This window comes from Acipenser ruthenus, chromosome 3 (genome assembly GCF_902713425.1).
Source record: "Acipenser ruthenus chromosome 3, fAciRut3.2 maternal haplotype, whole genome shotgun sequence".
Taxonomy (NCBI): Eukaryota; Metazoa; Chordata; class Actinopteri; order Acipenseriformes; family Acipenseridae; genus Acipenser; species Acipenser ruthenus.
This window is the reverse complement of record NC_081191.1, coordinates 94,613,548-94,638,548: the sequence shown is the minus strand read 5'-3', so window position 1 is coordinate 94,638,548 and position 25,001 is coordinate 94,613,548. Positions and strand designations below refer to the sequence as shown.

At 36.9% G+C, this 25,001-nt stretch overlaps 1 protein-coding gene across 1 annotated transcript in view; it reads left to right on the top strand.

Annotated features, from left to right (window-relative positions):
- Positions 1 to 5,093, top strand: part of LOC117394888 (PAX-interacting protein 1-like) — a 29,444-nt gene extending 24,351 nt beyond the window's left edge. Inside the window, exons 13-20 of the mRNA XM_059019049.1 lie at positions 530 to 597; positions 1,231 to 1,333; positions 1,667 to 1,835; positions 2,449 to 2,549; positions 2,924 to 3,058; positions 3,816 to 3,891; positions 4,121 to 4,185; positions 4,768 to 5,093. Coding sequence (XP_058875032.1) covers positions 530 to 597; positions 1,231 to 1,333; positions 1,667 to 1,835; positions 2,449 to 2,549; positions 2,924 to 3,058; positions 3,816 to 3,891; positions 4,121 to 4,185; positions 4,768 to 4,779 — 729 coding nt within the window. The 3' untranslated portion in view covers positions 4,780 to 5,093. The remainder of the gene's footprint in view (positions 1 to 529; positions 598 to 1,230; positions 1,334 to 1,666; positions 1,836 to 2,448; positions 2,550 to 2,923; positions 3,059 to 3,815; positions 3,892 to 4,120; positions 4,186 to 4,767) is intronic.
- The last annotated feature ends 19,908 nt before the right edge of the window (positions 5,094 to 25,001 follow it).

Below are 25,001 nucleotides of genomic sequence, written 5' to 3'. Positions count from 1 at the left end.
TTATCAGTATACACTACTATGAAGAGAGATGTGAAAAATACAGTGAACAAAGAGTGGGGCAGGGCTGGAGATGCAGTACTGAGTGTCTTGTTGATATGCAGTGCCTTTTAAACCCGTTTTACTATGAATAAAATTACTTTTAAGCAGCACATGTAAAATAAACGGTGCGTGTGAAAATAAATTGGACCTGACGTGCCTGACAGGTGCTGAATAAATGGACCGCAAAGGGTTAAAAGGTTCAGCTATATATTTTTTAATGCAGTCTAATAGCATGCAGCTTTTGGGATTTAAAGAAACCGATTGCTTGTCTCTGTCTGACATCTGTCCTGAAATCCAATTTCAGTCTAATCAGCCCTGAAGTAAAAAGGCAATCGAAAGCTAGCTTTCAAGTGCACATTTTGGATTCAGTGCAATGCCTTTTCTTAAGGGAACAAGGTTGTGGTGTTTCAAGTAAATGAAATGAATGCCCGTAGTAGAGGACATTGAGTTCACATGCTTTTTAAAATTATATTGTACTCGTTTCCAACAGAGCTTGCGTCTGCACCCAAAACAGAAACCGAATGAACATGGCCTCCAACCTCCTGCAAAAAAGCCCAGGTAAGCAAGAAGGAAAGTGCACTACTGCCCTGTACAGCAGTAACCAGGGATATGCAGCTTGTATATACTGCAGTAAAGAATATAGGAGGTACCATTTGATTAACAAGTGAGGGACAGTCCATTTACGTATGTACTCATTTTTGTATGTTCGAGTAATACATTTGTAATACCTGTGCAGCTATTTTAACTGCTAATATCTGATGTAACACTGAGGTGCTGATTTCAGATTTTCAATATTCTGGAAGTTCCTCTCGCACAATCTAATGGTAAGTTTACCAGTGACCTAATACAGCAGGCTTATTGTGGTCATGTGACCTTTTGGTTTCCGGATATTAAAGACCTGATGCTTTGTAACATTGGCTTAGTACTGGACACTGTATTCTCTGATTTGATCGGTCAAGTTCGAGCGTGGGTATCCCATCAACAATACAGCTCACATACCCATTTTACTTCATGTTTTCATTTCATTCAGACCCAAATGTCAGATATTTACATAGTTGTATATGGGTTTGGGTTTGAGGTTGATTTGTAGCAAGCTTACTTTTACCTGTTGCAGATTGCTATGCAAGGTGTTGTGGCTTTATTTATAATGACCCTTTACCAACTTGTATGAACCTGTCCTCGTTTCTATAGGGTTGAAGATTTGCCACTTCCCAGTAAAAAGCTGCCACCAGAATCAACCCCTGCCATGCTTTTCACTGGGTTTGAACCAGCACAGGTTCAGCAGTATATCAAGGTAACATTTCTAGTTTAACGTTTGTAGACAACTGGTTATATCACAATGTTTACAATGTGGTAATTTGAAATATGTTTTTGTTTAACCTGTTAGTACCAAGTTTCATTTTAACTGGAGATGAATAATTGTCAGTAACAGAGAACAAATGTAGGCTTGATATGCAGTTGATATGCAAGTAACCCTAATGATGCAAATGCATTTTGTCTCAACTCTAAGAAAACATTAGTCTTTGTGAATGAGTCTTGTAACTTAGAGGCAAAGGTTATATCTACAGAAAAAAAGTAATTATTATTATTATTATTATTATTATTATTATTATTTCTCTCCTGTTAGAAATTATACTTCCTCGGAGGAGAACTTGCAGAAAATGCACAGAAGTGTACTCATCTAATTGCAAGCAAAGTGACGAGAACTGTAAAGTTCCTGACAGCTATGTCAATCGTGAAGCACATAGTTACCCCGGAATGGCTAGAAGAAAGTTTTAAAAGCCAACAGTTTGCTGGTAAGTGTCCTCCACTGAAAAGCACTAATTATGATGATCCTTTTTATTATGCTTATTACTCCTCAGGGGAAATATATTTCCCAAGAATTTATTGATGTATAGAATGCAGTTTTCTGTTTTGAGTATTTAGATTTACAGTCTTCTAAGGAATCACTCCTTTTGTGTCTACACTGTTTGAAAAGGTAGAAATTAAAGGTCCCAGATTATTTTGTAAATGAAATATTAAAAACAAGGAATTTCATATATATATTAAACATAATTTTAGATATTTTATTTAACATCATATCATCAAAGAAACTACAAAATGATAGCGCAAGTGTCTACTGGAAGCCATAATTGTAGTACAGTATTTCATGTTGGATTTCGAAATGTCCTGTTTTTCAAGGTTTGTCAGTTTTTTTTAGTGAAGTATATGGAAAACTACAAAGCAGTATGTAATTCAATATGTTAACATAACATTATTCAGCAGGTTTCATTCAACTTTATAAAGCAAAATTATTGAATTCTATAGGGTGATGCTAAACTTTTGGCCACAGCTGTACATCTCTGCCGTGCTTGTGGGATGTGGGATTAAGGATTGAACGTCATATGTTAAAGTATGTGTTTTTCTCAGATGAGCAAAACTTCATGCTGAGGGATGCTGAGGCAGAGGTGCTGTTCTGTTTCAGTTTAGAAGAATCACTGAAGAGGGCACATGCTGCTCCACTGTTTAAGGTAACTTTTCAGCACAAGAAAACTGCAAAAAAACAAGCAGAAGCAAACTAACTATAGCCCTTGCCATTTTGTCATAGCAGACAGCTACAATAAAACAGATCTTGCTATTGCTGGTTCTCTATTCAAAATGATTGCGCTAAGGTAAAGAGGGGTTAAAAAATATGCTCTTTTAAAATGAGGCTTCTCTAACAGTTAGTGAAAAGTTGTGATTTAGGTATTTTATTTCAAATTAATTAGTGTTATGGCACCTAATTTGCATTTTTTAAATTGTTTTATTTCCCTATACTACTTCATCTTACAACTGTGTGCTGGACATGATACAGGGTACAACTGCTTTTCTTGATAAATAATTAAGCTATTGTGTTTTTTTTAAGGGGAAATTTTTCTACATCACTCCTGGGATCTGCCCTAGCCTTACAACAATGAAAGCCATAGTGGAGTGTGCTGGTGGAAAGCTGTTGGCTAAACAGCCATCCTTCCGCAAAATCATGGAGCACAAGCAGAACAAGGTATGTTTACTGCAGTCTGGTGACTTCTGTATTGAGCACTTTTAGATTGGTGGGTACAAAACTGCATTAAAAAACAAAGGGCTGTTCTTTCTTTGAAATGTGAGTATTTTGTTGGAGTGATTGCATACTGAACCTGGCTACTGATAAAAACGGAAGAAATTGGAACTTTATTAGGCTTCCAGGCCCATAGGGCAGTGAAGCCTAATGTTGTTGCTGGGATTAATAATAATAATAATAATAATAATAATAAATTAAAAATAAAAATAACATTTTGCCTAAATGTAAAATTTCGTCTTTCGAAAAGCACTTATTGCAGAGTGCTGAAAGTTGGTATAGTTGTTGAGAGATAGTTCAAGATTAACTGGTGTTCGTAAGAAGCTGATAGGTTGTGTGGTATGGCGGCCATGCTGCATGACGTCAAAATCGCACGGTACAGATGTCATAATCACAAACTACAAAGATCTTCTTCTCCCAAACCACTAGTCCAATTGAACCAAGAATTGTTACACATGATCCTAGTACGGTTGTCTTTTAAAGGTTGTTCAAGGGAAGTTACTACAATAAAAAAACATGGTGGCCATATTCGATGACATCATCAACATACAAAACTGGCTAAAAGGGCCATGGTTACTATGGAACACATATAGTAAGCCATCTGTGCTCTATAAAAAAATGTCATGGCCCGTGACTAGTTATTATTATTATCCAAGATTTTACTGAATGTTATTGTGATAATTAACACATTTTTCTTTCTCAGAGCTTACCTGAAATTATCCTGATCTCTTGTGAAAATGATCTTCACTTGTGCAGAGAATATTTTGCAAAAAATATAGGTAAAAAGCTGTTCATTACATATTTGTGCCGTCTTTTGGCCTTTCAGTTATTGCTGTCCAACATCTGTTGAAATGTACTTTACTCACAGTTTTCAGTACCAAAATTAGAATGTGTTTAATTAAATGCTTTATGTGAGCCTGACCTTATCCAGAAACTGTGCCTGCCTGTAATTTATTTAGAGGTTGTTTTTTTTTATTTCTAATATTTATGCATGTTTATTGTTTTCAGATGTCCATAATGCAGAATTTATCCTGACCGGAGTGCTCACGCAAACCATGGATTATGAATCATATCCTTTCTTTGAAGCTTGTACATAAAGTCTTGAATATATGGAGTAGGCAGGTTTAAATGACATTTTAAATGTCTAATACTTATTTTATGTTTCTGAGTAGGTTATGTTGCTCCCAGTAGTTTCAAATTGTCTCTTCTTTTTTTTCCTGGCTATGCACATTCAAATCACGTGACATCAAGTGATCTTCCAACTGTGCTGGCTGTTCAATATCAATCTTTATTTTAAATACACGTGAGGTGGCTGCAGCTGCTCTTAAAATATATTTGTGTCAAGACAATAACGCACGACTTGGCACAGTAAATGAAATCGAATTGTGCTCTTTTAATGAAAGAAAGAAGAAAATACTGTAAATGTCAACTCAACAACTTGGTCTTGGAGAATACTTTCAAATTCTAGTGTTGGAATGTCTAGACACCTGTAATTGTACAGAAACAAGGATAGCTGAAAGAAGGGATCTTGTAAAGTGTGTTAAAGTGCAGTCTAGTGTTTTTTTTTGTTTGTTTGTTTTTAAACTGTCTGGTTAGGATTAAGTCACTGCAACTTTTTGAACCCTTCACATGATTTCCTTAACAATCCTACATATAAATTCACGTGATGCTTCTCTGGTGTCGTGTAGAATGCTGAAAGGGACTAAGCAGCCATAAGAAGTAACAATAATAAAAACAAAATCCTGCTACTGATAATTTATACAACACTTTCTAATGAGAGGAAAGAAGATGGCCAACACTGTTGATTTTTAAAAATGTTTTGTATTATAATAATAAGAATTGATTTAATACTTAAAGTAGCTATGGGTAAGCTATATTAAATGATGAATGTTAGAAAAATAGAGTTTTATATTGTACAGTTTTTCATTGCAACTGTTTTGTGTGTTCTATTTTGGAATAAAATATGATGTTTTTGATTACATTTTGTGGGGTTGTTTTGTGAAACTCTAAATCCTCTTTAGGCATATGAAGCTGCCACGGTGTCAAAGCCTCATAGAAACCATTTGAGGTAGGCACTTATTTGTTGTGTTATATAAATCATGAATGCTAAATATGTTGGTGACATTAAGAGCTCTGACACATTTTTTTACCAGTGTGTGTACATGTGTGTATATGTATCAGTGGTTGGAAATTTTGGGCTGTTGATTGGTCAAAACCTCATCATAGGAGGAAAAATAGATTGAACTATTGCCCTAACATCCTTACGCCACCAGCAATAGTCTCCATCTGTCATGTGATTGGTTCACATCACTGTCAATCCCACCCCTCTTCAAAGGAACGCCCTCCACCACTACTCTAACAAACAAGATGAAATGGCTGAATGAAAAAATTGCTGAACAGAAAATGAATTACAAAACATACTACAAAAGAAAGAAAAAAACTTGCAAAATGAACTAAAAACATTTTCTGTTATTTATTTGTTTAGGTATTTACATATGCTGCGACCAAAATATTTGGCGAATCATACCCATAAAACCTATTTTGCTCCAGAAACGTTAGAACCTGTTGCACTGGTAGTATATTGCGTTTTTTTTTTTCATACGTGAATAACGCATAATAAAAGGCTTGCAAATATTTATAGCCCTCCTCTCCAGTCCAAGAATATGACTTGCATCACAAATGTATATATGTATATATATATATATATATATATATATATATATATATATATACATATATACATTTGTGATGCAAGTCATATTCTTGCAGCTAACGAAAAAAAAAGTCAGCGAATACAAACCTGGCACTGTGTGTATGGACTGAGCTCCTAGAAGCCTGCTGCTGTGGAAGCTGCTCTCTGCTGTCTCCTAGCAACATTTCTGTAGGGGCAGGGCCTTCCTACAGAGGCTCTGATCAGACTGTGAAACTGGGGATTGGGATTGCTGCAAATAAAGAGCTACATTTCCTGAAGCAACTGCCTTGTTTATTTTTTTCTTTATTGACCCAGTAGGTGGCATCTTTTTAAAGAGTACAACAATACTATAATGAATTCAACATTTATTATTGTGTTTATATGTTATGAAAAGACGGTGGGGACTGGAGTGAGTAGCCTATAAACCCAGAAAGGTACTTTCTATTCTGAGTAGTATTGACATATATATATCTTGAACAACAACATATATTATCATATTTTAAAAATCCATGTAATATAAAAAATTATATATGGGCTGCAGTGCACTAGGAGAAAATATGTAATCTCAGGGTTCTGTGCCGTTTCATAAACCATTCGAGCTGCGCTCTCACAGTTTATGATGTCACAGAAACCCTCAATGAAATATTGTCTTGTAATGCACGGCAGCACATATGTTATTCTATCTATCTATCTATATACAGTTGTAGTCAAAAGTGTACATACCCCAATGGAAATTTATAATTCTAAAAAATTATCAAAGAATTTTAGGAAAAATCTTTTGTAGCAAAAGTTTTGCTTTTGTGGATGAGTAAAGAAGTTACAAAAAATAGACAAATCTACAATTATTTATTTCGGCAATTTTCTTTGCAAAACTCCAAAAAATACTAAATCAAAAGTATTCATACCCTTTGATGCTATGATAGTATTGTCTACAAGGTGCTAGAAATTTCAATATAATAATGCAGAACCTAATTCTAGAAAAGTAGAAAATGCTGGATTGTAGGTGAACATTCTTAGAGAGTATAAAAGGGTTAGGCATAGGATGATTGCTGTCATTACCAATAAGTCAATATGGGAAAAAGTAAAGCGCTATATTGCCATAAAGCTGGAGAAGGATTCCAATCATTTGAGTATCTCAATTTTAACTATTAAATTGGCTGCAAGTGGGACTGGGGTTTCCATTTCAACCATAGGTCGAGTATTGCATGGTGAAGGTCTCAATGGTCGCAGGCCAAGGAAACAGCCACTCTTAGGAAAACATCACAAGGACAATTGGTTAAAGTTTGCAAAATGGCATTTGAATGATGGATATGTTCTGGTCAAAGGTTTTGTGGAGTGATGAAACAAAAATCGACCTATCTGGTCACGCTGATAGTCGTTACATTTGGAGGCATACAAAGAAAAGAACACCATACCTACTGTCAAGCACGGAGGTGGTAATATCCTTCTATGGGGATGTTTCTCCTCTAATGGCACAGGAAATTTAGTTAAAAGCGCAACTGGACATTCCAACACAAAAAAAACGATCCAAAACACATCAAAATCTACTTCAGAATGGTTAAAGAAGAATAAAATCAAGGTTTTGGAATGGCCTAGTCAAAGTCCCGATCTAAATCCGATTGAGAATCTTTGGTATGAGTTGAAGAAGGCAGTGCACAAGAGAAGTCCTCAGAATTTGAATGAACTGGAACAATTTTGTATTGAAGAATGGTCAAAAATCACAAAAGAATCATGCTAAAAGTTCACTGACAAATATCCTAATCATTTAAAAGAGGCTATTATTGCTGAAGGCGCCTCAACTAGCTCCTAATTTCATTTTTCCTTGCCAGGGTATGAATACTTTTGAATTAGCATTTTTTGAGTTTTGTAAAAAAAATAATAATAATCTGAAATGAATAATTGTAGACATCTATTTCTTGTAACCTTTTTTGCTCATCCACAAAAGCAAAACTTTTGCTACAAAAGATTTTTCCTATTAATTATAAATTTCCATTGCGGTATGTAAATTTTTGACTACAACTGTGTGTATATATGTATATATATATATATATATATATATATATATATATATATATATATATATATATATATATATTCCCAAGAGATATAAAGCAACCAAGAAGACCTCCAAGAAGATGTCAAGATTAAATTAGGAAACATGCCGGAGCAATGTGGATGAGGGATGCAGCAGACAGGCTTTTGTGGAAGAATTTTGGGGAGGCCTTCATCCAGCAGCGGATTGAAAATGATGATGATGATGATATATATATATACACACACTAGTATGATTTTCTGTCCATATTTTGTTTTAAACAATATAAAATACACATGCAGCCATTGAATGTGAAACATGCTTAATAAAAAGTGAAAAATATATTTAAAAATATTACTTGAGATAATCCACAGAAACCTGGATGTTTCTTTTCTCCAGCAAAATACAGACTAGATAAAAACTACCTGTAGTTATATGATAAATTATTTATTATTATTTGTTTATTTAGCAGATGCCTTTATCTAAGGCGACTTACAGAGACTAGGGTGTGTGAACTATGCATCAGCTGCAGAGTCACTTACAATTACGTCTCACCCAAAAGACGGAGCACAAGGAGGTTAAGTGACTTGCTCAGAGTCACACAATGAGTCAGTGACTGAGGGAGGATTTGAACTGGGGACCTCCTGATTACAAGCCTGTTTCTTTAACCACTGGACCACACAGCCTCATTATTAAATGAAAGGTTATTGACCTTTGTGTATAACAGTATAGTTGGTAATCATCCCCTAGTTTCTGGTGCTCTCTAAGAACAGGGTCATTGTACTACAGGATACAATGGTAACCAACTTACACTAAATCAATGTTGTGCTCTGAGGGCTTAATGAGAGCACATGCTTGGAACTCTTCCTGTCTCTCTCAGGGCAACACCCTCAATGTATGAAGAAAGACACCAGTGCATAATGACCAGTTAAAGTAAATAAAAGCAGACTGCAGGGAAATGAATCCTCTTTCTCTGAAAGCCTACCTCCCTATTAGACTAGCGTGGTCCACAAAAGCTGTTTGGTCACAGGCACCTTTTTAAAATCCTCATTAGGTCGAGGACATGACATTTCTTTCTCTTTTGTCATTTAACTAACTAACGTATTTAAAAATGTTAAATAACATAACATTAAAACACAGCTTTATCAAATAGCACAAAACTGGAGAGTATCAGATTGCCTTTAGTTCAGTCAAGAAACTCGTGCGATAGATTATTTATTAAAACAGACTAAACCACACTTCTGCAATATAGATATTTTACACTACTTTATTTGGTATCCTCACCTTTCAAGGTATGAAATTGAACCATGATGAAGCCAAACAGCAGGTGGAGGTTGGGGAGGAGGAGGCAAACTCTAGCGCACAGCTGAGACTTAATGGATTGAGGTAAGATATAAATCACTTCCTTGACATTCATTGGACATATTGTTTATCAAGTGACAAATAAGAAACTACCTATTCGACTGATGATTTGATCAGTTATTGGAAGCATCTAAAATATGCTTGATGTTTACAGGATTTCATCTACAGTGAGTGAGTTCCCTGCCAGAGCCACCACTTTACTTAATTTCACCCACAGTACCAGTACATACACTCTCGGTCTTGCAGGCCCAAATTGACCCACAAGCACAACTTTAAGGACCCCTGGACTATAGCCACCATATTTTTCATATGCAAAAAAAGCAATATATTACATGGAAACGATTTCAATCTTCTAGCACAGTATTTAGTGGTGTCATCTAGTGCGACAGTGACAAAATTCCCTTCATAAGGTGTATGCTTTGCCTAATCTTTTATTAGTCTTGAATATTACCTGCATGCAATTAAACTGTTTCATTCTTTCTACAAAAGTTGATACATTACTCACACACATATGCAATATTGTTGCTCCATGCTATCTTAGGACACCAAAGCAATTCAGGTCTCTAAATTGTTTTTAGTTTTTCCAGGGAAGCATGCCTGTTTGTAGGTGGATGAGTCACAAGCCTTTATGAGTAAGACCTCATCTAGAATATTGTGTTCAGTTCTGGTCAGATCGCTACAAAAAGGATATTGTTGCTCTAGAAAGAGTGCAAAGAAGAGTGACCAGAATTATCCCGGGTTTAAAAGGCATGTCGTATGCGGACAGACTAAAAGATTTGAATCTATTCAGTCTTGAACAAAGAAGACTATGTGGTGATCTTATTCAAGCATTCAAAATTCTAAAAGGTATTGACAATGTCGACCCAGGGGACTTTTTCGACCTGAAAAAAGAAACAAGGACCAGGGGTCACAAATGGAGATTAGATTAAGGGGCATTCAGAACAGAAAATAGGAGGCACTTTTTTTACACAGAAAATTGTGAGGGTCTGGAACCAACTCCTCAGTAATGTTGTTGAAGCCGACACCCTGGGATCCTTCAAGAAGCTGCTTGATGAGATTCTGGGATCAATAAGCTGCTAACAACCAAACAAGCAAGATGGGCCGAACGGACTCCTCTCGTTTGTAAACTTTCTTATGTCCTTATATTCTTATCTTAACTCCTTACCTTGTTATATTTGGATATAAGGAAAATAAAAAGCTCTAGCCACCATTACACAAGCATACACCTGTTTGATTCTTTGCATGTGAATATCATTGAATTCCGGATGCCCCATAATCACCATGTTAAGATATCAATGACTTTTGTTTTGAAGGCAAAGGCCCTCCTGTCTGCCGCAAAACAATTTCATTCTAATAATATCGGCAATCAGAAATGGGTGGGCAGAGAATGCTTGTGTCATAATAGATTACTGGAAAAGGGGCCTCTGACCTTAAAAGACCAGGGCTCGTGACCAACACATCCAGTTACTCAACCCACTCGTAATGGGTGAAGAGAGGGTTTGAGTGATGTGCAGTATGTGGGCCTATTCCATGTCAGAACATTAATCAGAATCTAAGATACTGTTTAATCACACCCAGCTCTGTGAGTGATCATTTAATCAGAATCTAAGATGCTGTGTTTAATCACACCCAGCTCTGTGAGTGATCGTTTAATCAGGATCTAAGATGCTGTGTTTAATCACACCCAGCTCTGTGAGTGATCGTTTAATCAGGATCTAAGATGCTGTTTAATCACACCCAGCTCTGTGAGTGATCGTTTAATCAGGATCTAAGATGCTGTTTAATCACACCCAGCTCTGTGAGTGATCGTTTAATCAGGATCTAAGATGCTGTTTAATCACACCCAGCTCTGTGAGTGATCGTTTAATCAGGATCTAAGATGCTGTGTTTAATCACACCCAGCTCTGCGAATGATTGTTTAATCAGGATCTAAGATGCTGTTTAATCACACCCAGCTCTGTGAGTGATCGTTTAATCAGGATCTAAGATGCTGTGTTTAATCACACCTAGCTCTGTGAATGATCGTTCAATCAGGATCTAAGATACTGTTTAATCACACCCAGCTCTGTGAGTGATCATTTAATCAGGATCTAAGATGCTGTTTAATCACACCCAGCTCTGTGAGTGATCGTTTAATCAGGATCTAAGATGCTGTGTTTAATCACACCCAGCTCTGTGAGTGATCGTTTAATCAGAATCTAAGATGCTGTGTTTAATCACACCCAGCTCTGTGAATGATCGTTTAATCAGAATCTAAGATGCTGTTTAATCACACCCAGCTCTGTGAATGATCGTTTAATCAGAATCTAAGATGCTGTGTTTAATCACACCCAGCTCTGTGAATGATCGTTTAATCAGAATCTAAGATGCTGTTTAATCACACCCAGCTCTGTGAGTGATCGTTTAATCAGAATCTAAGATACTGTTTAATCACACCCAGCTCTGTGAATGATCGTTTAATCAGAATCTAAGATGCTGTGTTTAATCACACCCAGCTCTGTGAATGATCGTTTAATCAGAATCTAAGATGCTGTTTAATCACACCCAGCTCTGTGAATGATCGTTTAATCAGAATCTAAGATGCTGTGTTTAATCACACCCAGCTCTGTGAATGATCGTTTAATCAGAATCTAAGATACTGTTTAATCACACCCAGCTCTGTGAGTGATCATTTAATCAGGATCTAAGATACTGTTTAATCACACCCAGCTCTGTGAGTGATCGTTTAATCAGGATCTAAGATGCTGTTTAATCACACCCAGCTCTGTGAGTGATCATTTAATCAGGATCTAAGATACTGTTTAATCACACCCAGCTCTGTGAGTGATCGTTTAATCAGGATCTAAGATGCTGTTTAATCACACCCAGCTCTGTGAGTGATCATTTAATCAGGATCTAAGATACTGTTTAATCACACCCAGCTCTGTGAGTGATCGTTTAATCAGGATCTAAGATGCTGTTTAATCACACCCAGCTCTGTGAGTGATCGTTTAATCAGGATCTAAGATGCTGTGTTTAATCACACCCAGCTCTGCGAATGATCGTTTAATCAGAATCTAAGATGCTGTTTAATCACACCCAGCTCTGTGAGTGATCATTTAATCAGGATCTAAGATGCTGTGTTTAATCACACCCAGCTCTGTGAGTGATCTTTAATCAGAATCTAAGATGCTGTTTAATCAAAGCCAGCTCTGTGAGTGATCATTTAATCAGGATCTAAGATGCTGTTTAATCACACCCAGCTCTGTGAGTGATCGTTTAATCAGGATCTAAGATGCTGTTTAATCACACCCAGCTCTGTGAGTGATCGTTTAATCAGGATCTAAGATGCTGTGTTTAATCACACCCAGCTCTGTGAGTGATCGTTTAATCAGGATCTAAGATGCTGTTTAATCACACCCAGCTCTGTGAGTGATCATTTAATCAGGATCTAAGATGCTGTTTAATCACACCCAGCTCTGTGAGTGATCGTTTAATCAGGATCTAAGATGCTGTTTAATCACACCCAGCTCTGTGAGTGATCGTTTAATCAGGATCTAAGATGCTGTGTTTAATCACACCCAGCTCTGTGAGTGATCGTTTAATCAGGATCTAAGATGCTGTTTAATCACACCCAGCTCTGTGAGTGATCGTTTAATCAGGATCTAAGATGCTGTTTAATCACACCCAGCTCTGTGAGTGATCATTTAATCAGGATCTAAGATGCTGTTTAATCACACCCAGCTCTGTGAGTGATCATTTAATCAGGATCTAAGATGTTGTTTAATCACACCCAGCTCTGCGAGTGATCATTTAATCAGGATCTAAGATGTTGTTTAATCACACCCAGCTCTGTGAGTTATCTTGCCTGTCAGAGGCTGCAGTCCACACTTCATGAACACACCTTTCTGATTTTGTATTTTTTTTTATTATTACAATCCCTTGTTTCTGTAGAGGTCAGCTGTTCTTTTATTACTCAATAAGGGAGACAGCATGGCTGAGAATAGGACACTAGTTAATGACAGCTCTTCTAAAAGCCACGGTTTACTGGTGAAGCGATTCACACCGACGCTGGAGCCCTGTTCTCAAAAAGTAAACTTGATATTTTTCTTTTATTCAGATAAAAAAAAGGTAAGTAAAGAAATAAATCATAGTGTTAATGGCATTGGCGTGGGGTGTTTTATTATTATTATTTGTTTATTTAGCAGACGCCTTCATCCAAGGCGACTTACAGAGACTAGGGTGTGTGAACTATGCATCAGCTGCAGAGTCACTTACAATTACATCTCACCCGAAAGACGGAGCACAAGGAGGTTAAGTAAGTTGCTCAAGGTCACGTAATGAGCCAGTGGCTGAGGTGGGATTTGAACCGGGGATCTCCTGGTTACAAGCCCTTTTCTTTAGCCACTAGACCACACAGCCTCCTGTGTTGATCCCTTAATTATAGTTCAGTGTTTTCTGCTGACTGCAACCGTCGAAGTGAGAGGTATTCCAAATCCTTTGGAAACAGGCTAATTAAATAAGTTACACATTATTGCAATTCGACACACGTGTTTTGTATATTTATGAATTTTCAAGTATGATAAAATAGCATTAAAGACAGACAGTACTATTAAAATACTCAGTACCGGTGTGTAAAAACCTAAAGTGAACATCAAATTATGTGGAACTGAACTAAAACAGTATTACTATTATACTAAATACAGGTACTACTGAATACGATGGGAACCCACTTATCCTTAACTGAAAAGGGTTCTACCTGAGGTTCTCCATTTGAAGAGGAAACTGAGCATGGAATCCATTCTGGATTTGCATACAATATCTTGCTTCTTTAATCCCATTTCTAGAGCACATAGTTTTAATTACTATCAAGAAGTTCCTTACTGGTTGCTCTTCATGTCCTCAATGATTAGTTATGTTGATGTATTTCAGTTGTAAAGTATAGGGAAAAGTCATGCTTCTAATTAACCTTAGATGCAAAAATAAATTACAGTCATTTTAATTACAACAACTTGTCCTATGATATGATAACATGTGGTATATCTTGAAGTTAACTAAAATCAGACTTAATCTTTTGTTATAATTAGTGCTTTGGAATTAATTAATTTCTAATTTACAGTTGTGCTAATTACCTCAAACAAGCTAATTAATGGTAAGTAAGCAAATCAGAATAGTGCTTTCACCAATTAACATCAGTTTTGTTTTAGACTGTCTATATAATCAAACATGTCTGTCACATTGTAATTTATGTTAGTTACATTGATAATGCTAAAATACATACATTTAATAACTAGTTATTATGTGTTCCATAAGTACATATACAAATGTTAATGTATAAATTTGTCCTGACAAAGAAGAAGACTGTACCCTGAAATGAATCAAAGTTTATGGTGCTACCATAGCTATACTTGGCTATGGCGCCACCATCCCTTTGATTTTTTCCAGTCATGTGTATTGATACTGTATGTATAACCCCAATATTAATTTTCTACAAAAGCAACACGTTTAGCGTTGGACGCGTCAGGCTCAAATTAAAATGACAATAATCCCAGTTACGAGAAACATCATCCACCTTTTTGCTGCAATCTCCTTCTTTCCTCCACAAAAAATACAACAATATTCAGCTCACAACACTAAAATTGAGAATAAAATTAAAACATTTCCCTCTGCAGCCTGTGCTCTGTAAAAGTAATTCTCATCTCAACCAGTTATTTTATTATGTGGCTCATCCTACACTTTACTATCTCAATGCAGTTTAAAAGCACAGCCTTGTATTACAAGGTCATCCCTGTCTTTCAACAACATCAGAAGCTCTGTATCGAGGCATGTTACTTCTGCATTGCTTGAATGACTTGAAGAGCACAGAGCCCTTCTTTTCACTTTTGCTGAAAATGCACTTTTGAGGTGCCCGATTTTCTTCTGAATTTTGAATGTCAAATGATGTTCCCTCGCCACAGCAATTTCCCACACAGTTCAGGAGAACTAAAGGTTCAATGGGCGACCTCCGATCCCACGACCAAACCAATATCCACTTGAGGACAAAGGCCAGCCATGCAGGTGTCTGCCCGAGCTCACAGGCTCTGCTGAACCGCGATGAGGAGAAACAGATCCAGACAGTTTTGCCTCCCTAACCAGCAGGAGTGCCAGAGCCAACGTTCCCTCCGGAATCCCCAGTAAAGATCGGTGACTTCGCACAGCCAGGATGCGAACCTGCAGCCATGCTTTTACCAGGGGAGACTCTCTGGGACCCCGTTATTAGATTGTTTTAAAAACATTTGTTTTTCTGCTGCAAAGAGAGGTTTGATTTATTTGCTATTTACAAATAAAAACAAGACTCGTTTTAATATACAATACAATTAAAAAAAAAATCTAGGTTTAAAAGGGTTTTAGTGTATAAAAAAGGAATCATAAGTTATTAATATGCAACAATGAAAGCTTTAACAAACTAGTGTTTGATTTTTGTTTCTGAAATACTCTGTGTTAATGTATTTTGACACTAGAGTGCAGGAGCTATGTTTCAATTCCAAGTACCTGCCTTAGAACAGATCAGTGTCTTTATATCCCCTTCTGTCACTGTGTGTATAATTGTACCATGTTAAGATTTATAATGCATGTTTTTTTTTTTCAAAGTCAGAGCATTTTCTCGAACTCCATGGAGTTCACACAAACTTTGTAAAAAATGTGTTAAAAATGAGTGACCGAAGGGGATATTAGTGCTAGAACTGTATTGTGCACAAATGTGTATTACTAGCAATGCAAAGAACTTGATCTAAAGCAGTTAATCACTAGGTTAGATATTTTTATAGTAGAAAAAACAGAAATGAAGAGCAGCATCTGAATCTCTGTTAAATCATAATTATAATAAAAAAGTCATTTTATAAATAACCCATTAGGATTATTGCAAACACAATTAAGTAGGCCATCATGCTTTAAACATTTCAGAAAAATGTAGAACAAATGCTTCATGGTCAAAATCCATTGGGAGAAATATTGCATAATATTATAATTTAGATGATAGTACTGTGTAATTTATAAATTAGAGTTTTAAAGGTTAGTACCAAGGATCACAATTGGTCCCTTTGTTTTAAATATCAAATATAATTGTATTACCCTGGAAGATTAAAAATATATATATATTATTTTCTTACTATGGAATGGAAATTAACCATCATCAATCAATGCACACTTCCATAATTGTGTTGTAATTATCTTGCTAAGGATACCATAGATTGTATTTAAAATATTAATATATTAAATTGAATATTAATTGATTTACATATCTCCAATAAAATAAACCTGGAATTAAAAAAAAAAAACTAATTATACCTAATGCAAATCATTTCCCTTATAGGGAATTGTGACATCTCATCATTCTTTAATCCAAAAATATAAGAAAGTGATATTATATTTAATTTAATTTCATATCCAACATCTGTGACCTAAAAATTACAGACAATTCAAGATACAGTCAAGGTCTTTGAAGTGTTTTTGAAAGAGACACATCTCTAATAGATGTATTTTTGTGTGCAGTCTGATGTCACTTCACTGGCCAATTTGACATTTTCTAGTTCCAAAAATGCAAGAAAAACAGCACACAGTATAACGCTCTCAAGAAATAGATCAAAGGGTGACTTTACACTGTGTCATCTTGTAGAGAAACATTAGGAGGATCATGAAACACAAAATGTACAATTTGAAAAGTGACTAATGCATAACAATGAGCTCTAGTGGTTCTGCTGACGTCAACAAACTGCGAGAGAAAGGCTCCGAACATCAGCCTTCCTCTAGAACGGATTGTATTCTTTGTATGTTTAGAATTCACATTTTTCTATGGGATGATGTAGTATGATACCATGCTGCTGTTCTAATGGTATGATGTAATTTGCAAGCTGACTTCTGAAAGCATTGATGTCAGTAAGAATGGTGTTTAGTCTCTTGCTGCAAAGCATTTTGGTCATTAGGAGAAGCAGACAGTTTATTAATGTTTGCAAACGAGCATTCTTTAACCTGGCATGAGTCCAGTTTTTAAAAAATGAAAATACATACAGTTAAATCTCTGATGTTGATGAAATACATACAGTTAAATCTCTGATGTTGATGATACTCAAATGAAATTTGAGGAGTACTTGTGTCCATTAGCAAAGAGCTTGTGACGGTACAATGGAACTGTGTATCACTATACATTTCTCTTAAATCCACTTTTACATTTGCCAGACCATGATGTAACAGCAACTGGCTATCTTCCTACAATATTCTATCGTTATAGACCTGATTCAGAGACCAGTGTAAACTTGCAAGCTTGTTAGTCCAACAAATGGTGCTAAAATCCATTCGAACCATGTTTTGTATTAAGGACTGGCATTAAGGTCATTCAGGACCAAAGGTAAGGTTTGCGAATTAAGAACTCCCAGGAAGAGAAACACAGCAAGTTCAGTGTGCAGTCTGGACCCCCTTACTTCAACTGTGTGCTGCCTTTCAGGAGCCTTTGTCACGCACATCACTGAGAACATGAACAGGCTTCTAGAACAAACAGGAGACGACCCGGTAGTAGTCATCCACATCGGTACAAACAACATTGGAAGAGACAGGCCAAAATCCCTTCAAAACAGAGGGACTGCAATTCAGAGAGCTAGGAAGGAAATTAAAAGACAAGACCAAAACTGTGGTATTTTCTGGGATACTGCCGACACCTTGCAAAGGACCATACAGACAGCTGGAAATAAATAATCTAAATGCATGGCGGAAAACGTGCTGCGCACAGGAAGGCTTCACCTTCCTTGAACATTGGAGCACATTCTACAACAAGGACTATCTATATAGGCAGGATGGACTGCACTTAAATAAAAAGGGAACCAATTTACTTGGAGAAAGGATCCTCGAGGAGGTTCAGAAGCATTTAAACTAGAAATGAAGGGGGGAGAAATCAACAAAAAAACAGAAGGGAGATTACAGTGCCTTGCGAAAGTATTCGGCCCCCTTGAACTTTGCGACCTTTTGCCACATTTCAGGCTTCAAACATAAAGATATGAAACTGTAATTTTTTGTGAAGAATCAACAAGAAGTGGGACACAATCATGAAGTGGAACAAAATTTATTGGATATTTCAAACTTTTTTAACAAATAAAAAACTGAAAAATTGTGCGTGCAAAATTATTCAGCCCCCTTAAGTTAATACTTTGTAGCGCCGCCTTTTGCTGCGATTACAGCTGTAAGCCGCTTGGGGTATGTCTCTATCAGTTTTGCACATCGAGAGACTGAAATTTTTGCCCATTCCTCCTTGCAAAACAGCTCGAGCTCAGTGAGGTTGGATGGAGAGCATTTGTGAACAGCAGTTTTCAGTTCTTTCCACAGATTCTCGATTGGATTCAGGTCTGGACTTTGACTTGGCCATTCTAACACCTGGATATGTTTATTTGTGAACCATTCCATTGTAGATTTTGCTTTATGTTTTGGATCATTGTCTTGTTGGAAGACAAATCTCCGTCCCAGTCTCAGGTCTTTTGCAGACTCCATCAGGTTTTCTTCCAGAATGGTCCTGTATTTGGCTCCATCCATCTTCCCATCAATTTTAACCATCTTCCCTGTCCCTGCTGAAGAAAAGCAGGCCCAAACCATGATGCTGCCACCACCATGTTTGACAGTGGGGATGGTGTGTTCAGGGTGATGAGCTGTGTTGCTTTTACGCCAAACATAACGTTTTGCATTGTTGCCAAAAAGTTCGATTTTGGTTTCATCTGACCAGAGCACCTTCTTCCACATGTTTGGTGTGTCTCCCAGGTGGCTTGTGGCAAACTGTAAACGACACTTTTTATGGATATCTTTAAGAAATGGCTTTCTTCTTGCCACTCTTCCATAAAGGCCAGATTTGTGCAGTATACGACTGATTGTTGTCCTATGGACAGAGTCTCCCACCTCAGCTGTAGATCTCTGCAGTTCATCCAGAGTGATCATGGGCCTCTTTGCTGCATCTCTGATCAGTCTTCTCCTTGTATGAGCTGAAAGTTTAGAGGGACGGCCAGGTCTTGGTAGATTTGCAGTGGTCTGATACTCCTTCCATTTCAATATTATCGCTTGCACAGTGCTCCTTGGGATGTTTAAAGCTTGGGAAATCTTTTTGTATCCAAATCCGGCTTTAAACTTCTCCACAACAGTATCTCGGACCTGCCTGGTGTGTTCCTTGTTCTTCATGATGCTCTCTGCGCTTTAAACGGACCTCTGAGACTATCACAGTGCAGGTGCATTTATACGGAGACTTGATTACACACAGGTGGATTCTATTTATCATCATTAGTCATTTAGGTCAACATTGGATCATTCAGAGATCCTCACTGAACTTCTGGAGAGAGTTTGCTGCACTGAAAGTAAAGGGGCTGAATAATTTTGCACGCCCAATTTTTCAGTTTTTTATTTGTTAAAAAAGTTTGAAATATCCAATAAATTTTGTTCCACTTCATGATTGTGTCCCACTTCTTGTTGATTCTTCACAAAAAATTACAGTTTCATATCTTTATGTTTGAAGCCTGAAATGTGGCAAAAGGTCGCAAAGTTCAAGGGGGCCGAATACTTTCGCAAGGCACTGTACATCAAAACAAGGGCAACAACTCAGGTAAGACAGCCATTAAATGTATTTATCTAAATGATAGAAGTATCAGAAACAAAATGTTAGAACTTGAAGCTACTGCACTAACAAGTAAATACGATATGATAGGTGTTACAGAAACTTGGTTATCCGAGAGTGATGGAGATGAATATAATATTAGTGTGTATACACTGTATTGGAAAGACAGGCAGGACAAAAGAGGTGGAGGGGCAGCGCTATACATCAAAAATAGTCTTGAAGTCCAGGTGTTAAAGAAAAACACAACGCAGAATCAATATGGGTCAGAATAATGGACAAAAATTCAAAGGGCATAATAACAGGAGAATGCTATAGGCTGCCAAATTCAGGCACGGAGCAAAATAATCTGTTATATAATGACATTAGAAATGTGTGCAGCAAAGGAGAAGCCTTATTAATGAGGGATTTCAACTTCCCCCATATAAAATGGGAAAACACGGTGGGTAGCACGACAGACGAAATTGAAATGGTGGAAATGACAAATGACTTCTTCATAACACAATTTGTCAAGACACTGACTAGAGGGGAGGCATGACTTGATTTAGTCTTTTCAAATAACGAAGACAGAATAACTAAAATAAAGGTCAGAGAACCATTGGCAAACTCAGACCACAACATGGTCTCATTTAAAGTGCTTTTTAGAACCCCAAAATTAATGACTGAAGCTAAGGTTTACAATTTTAGGAAGGCAAACTATGAAGGAATGAAACAGAAGTTGAGTGGAGTAAAATAGAGAAAACATCCATGGAAATAGGATGGCTGTTTTTTTTTTTAAATGTAGTACTAGAGGCTCAAAACAATTACATCCCAAAAGTAGACAAAGCTAAATCTAAAACAAAATTGCCAAAATAGTTTAATAGATTAAAAAGAAATATTCAGCGAAAAAAGGCACTTTACAGAGTGTTTAAAAGGTCCAAGAACAAAGTACATGGAAAGAGTACTTGGAACTGAAAACACAAGTCAAAAAGGAAGTTAGAAAGGCCAAGAGAGAGATAAAAATTAGCGTTGTTAAGGGGGCTAAAACCAATTTCAAAAAGTTTTTCCAATATTATAACATCAAGAGAACATTCAAAGAGGAGGTTAAATGTCTAAGAGACACAAATGACAAAATCATAGATGAAGAAAAAAAAATAGTAAATACATTAAATGATTACTTTTCACAGGTTTTTACAAAGGAGGATACTGGCAACATGCCCCACATGTCGACCTGTTCCTATCCAATTTTAAATAACTCCAGTATAACAGAGGCAGAAGTGTTAAAGGGACTAGGAGCTCTTAAAATAAACAAATCTCCTGGGCCGGATGAGATCCTCCCAATAGTACTCAAAGAAATGAAAGAAGTTATTTACAACAGTCTCTTGACACAGGGGTTGTACCGACAGACTGGAGAATTGCAAATGTAATACCGATCCACAAAAAGGGAGACAAAACCGAACCAGGTAACTATCAGTATCCTAACAGTATCTTAACAGTATCCTGGGAGACAGTCAGCATGGTTTTAGGAAAGGGAGATCGTGTCTAACTAGCCTGCTTGACTTTTTTGAGGATGCAACATTGACAATGGATAACTGCAAAGCATATGACATGGTTTATTTAGATTTCCAGAAAGCGTTTGACAAAGTCCTGCATAAAGGATTAATTCTCAAACTGAACGCAGTAGGGATTCAAGGAAATGCATGCACATGGATTAGAGGGTGGTTAACATATAGAAATCAGAAAGTACTGATTAAAAGAGAAACCTTAAAATGGAGCGAGTTAACCAGTGGAGTACCACAGAGATCAGTATTAGGTCCTCTGCTATTCCTAATCTACATTAATGACTTAGATTCTGGTATAGTAAACAAACTTGTTAAATTTGCAGATGACACAAAAATAGGAGTGTCAAACACCGTTGCAGTAGCAAAGGTCATTCAAAATGATCTAGACAGCATTCAGAAATGGGCAGACACATGGAAAATTACATTTAATAGAGAAAAGTGTAAAGTACTGCACGCAGGCAATAAAAATGTGCATTATAAATATCATATGGGAGATAGTGAAATTGAAGAAGGAATCTATGAAAAAGATCTAGGCATTTATGTTGACTCGGAAATGTCTTCATCTAGACAATGTGGGGAAGCTATAAAAAAAGGCCAACAAGATGCTCGGATATATTGTGAAAAGTGTTGAATTTAAATCAAGGGAAGTAATGTTAAAACTTTACAATGCATTAGTAAGACCTCATCTAGAATATTGTGTTCAGTTCTGGTCATCTCGTTACAAAAAGGATATTGCTGCTGTAGAAAGAGTTCAAAGAAGAGCGACCAGAATTATCCTGGGTTTAAAAGGCATGTCGTATGCAGACAGGCTTAAAGAATTAATGAACAAAGAAGGCTATGCAGCGATCTGATTCAAGCATACAAAATTCTAAAAGGTATTGACAATGTCGACCTAAGGGACTTTTTCGACCTGAAAAAAGAAACAAGGACCAGGGGTCACAAATGGAGATTAGATAAAGGGGCATTCAGAACAGAAAATAGGAGGCACTTTTTACAAAGAGAATTGTGAGGGTCTGGGACCAACTCCCCAGAGATTCTGGGATCAATAAGCTACTAACAACCAAATGAGCAAGATAGGCCGAATGGCCTCCTCTCGTTTGTAAACTTTCTTATGTTCTTATGTTCTTATGAAGGCTGTATGTTTCACTGTATTGCCTATTGCTAGTGGCATTGCTTGGCTAATTATTAGATTGAACCTCAGCATGTCCTGTCTAATTCAATGAGAATGTAGCCTTGTCTGGCGATCTCCACTAGTTGATGTCTGTAACACTTTCACTTACAGTATTGACCATTAACAGATCATCCTTTCTACACCTGTGAGCTAACAAGAAGATCAGTTATCTCTATCACACCAGGCACTGCCATCAGGCTCACATACCATATTTGTAATTATGGCTAGATCTGCAATCCTTTCATTAGGTAGAAAATGATTCCCAAGTTCAATCAATTATACAGCATTAATATATTTAGCTAATTATTGGTATAAATGAGATGGTCCAAAGATTAAATTTTAAACTTCCTAGGGGATTATCTTATCAAAACGGAAAAGACAATGGAAGACATGTCACTTTCTTTGTATAATGTTACAACAGATTAAATACACTGTACTGTTGGAGCATTGTAGAAATATTGACTGGTGTCGAGGGAACTGTCTGTTGGTATCTGTTTTATTAAACCTGTGTTAGGCAATAGTGGTTTGACTAATGACTGCTGAGCGATGGTCCTTTGACACTGTGTGAGCCAATAAGGTTGTGATCCAAGGGTTTAATAAAACACAATATTACCCAAGAGACAGGAAAATAAATAGACAGCCTTGTGCAGAGTTGTTTTAGTTCTGATTTCAGAACATTTATTTGAGACAGCAACAACAGAGTCTTCAAATGCAATCTGAACCCCCTAAAGACAGTTGCTATCCCTACACACATGCTCCTTGAGTAGTGCATGTGTGTATCAACTAAAATAACACTGGAGCCCATGACCCATGAGTATTGACTCTGATGAGAATAGCAATTGCCATTCCAATCTACTTGACAGCTCTTGGAATTTCTTTTTCATTAATATCCTGTTTCCTGAACACAATATATTCTAAATCCTTCCACGTCTCATTCCAACCACCTTAAATATAAATGCACAATGCCAGAATATGAAAATGGATAGAAAAGAACATTATACAAAAACAAGCCGCTGCTTGAGCAAAGTCCTTGAAAGAAGGAAAGATACCCATATTTTTAAAGTCTGACGGTGGCCAAAATGCTTAAAGTGTATGAAGACCTTTATCGCTTGCACTATTGGAAAGAATTAACTCTAAATGCTGCAAAAATCTATTCAAGGCAGGTGGCAGTTCCTCGCACAAACCTGTCAAGATAGTAGAAGCAATGATTACAAGCGGTTACTATACCTGTCAACCACCCATCACCTGTCACCTGCACTAATATTAAAGCCAGGCTAGTCACAGCCTACCTTTTGATGCAGTCTGTGCTGTGCTGTGGAGTTCACTTCCTCCTCCCTAAGCTTGACTACACCTTCACCTCGGGGACCCTGCTGCTTTTCACTCAGTGCGAGCATTGTCTGTTAAAATAGCCAAGTTCCCTTGGTAGTTTGAGTGCTTCCAACCTCACGTGTTACTTATTTTAAACTATGCCCTAACATTAACAGTGCCCTACCCAATTGTGATTTATCATATTGTGAAGCAAGTGAACAATAATTTAACAGTGTTTGTTCTGCAACTAAGCTGTTTTGCTTGTTTGTTTTATTGGTGCCTTTGCACTGCACTTTTCTAATAAGGAACCAATAATTTTTATTTACTTGCTTGGTTTTCTATCCCTATTAGATTCCTGTTTTATATGTGATATCCACATACACTTTGTTAGGAACTTTACCAAATATGGGGATGGCCACCAGGGATTGTGGTGGTGAAGTCAGTTTCCAGAAGTCTCTATCATACTCCTCAAACCATTTAAGCACAATTCTGTTGCATTCTTGAAAGTAGCCATCGCCATCAGGGTACAAGTGCAGAATTATTTGGTAGACTTTGTTCAGTCAGGAAACTCGTGCGATAGATTGTTTATTAAACAGACTAGACAACACGACCACATTATACATATTTTACAGTACATTCTTTGGCTTCGGCTTTCGAGGTACCCCATAAATTAGCTTGTAGATAAGTGAAAGGCTGACCGTAGGGAAGCCATGGGCAGGGGGGCAGAATAGCTGCCCTCCCTGTTAGGCAAAGCCAAAAAGCAGGTGGAGGCTGGAGAGGTGGGAGCAAACTCTGGCGCACAACAGTGATATTGTGGATTGAGGTAAGATATAAATCCTTTCCTTGCCAATCATTGGACGTATTCGACAATTTGATCTGATATTGGAAGCACCTAAAATATGATTGACAATTATGTGATTTTATCAAATAAGATACTAGCTATTCGACTGATGATTTGATCTAGTATTGGAAAGTGCCTAAAATATGCTTGATGTTTAAATGATTTGATCTGAGGCATTATTTGCATATAAGACAAAAATTAACAACCAATGACTGGCTTTTATATTTGTGACTAGTTACTAAGAATCCTAATCTGCTTTGAGTGAATCAAAGTCCACACTCTTCACTGTACAAGCTTGTATTGTATCATGAGAATGGGCTCCAAAGCTACTCTGCTGTGAATAACTGG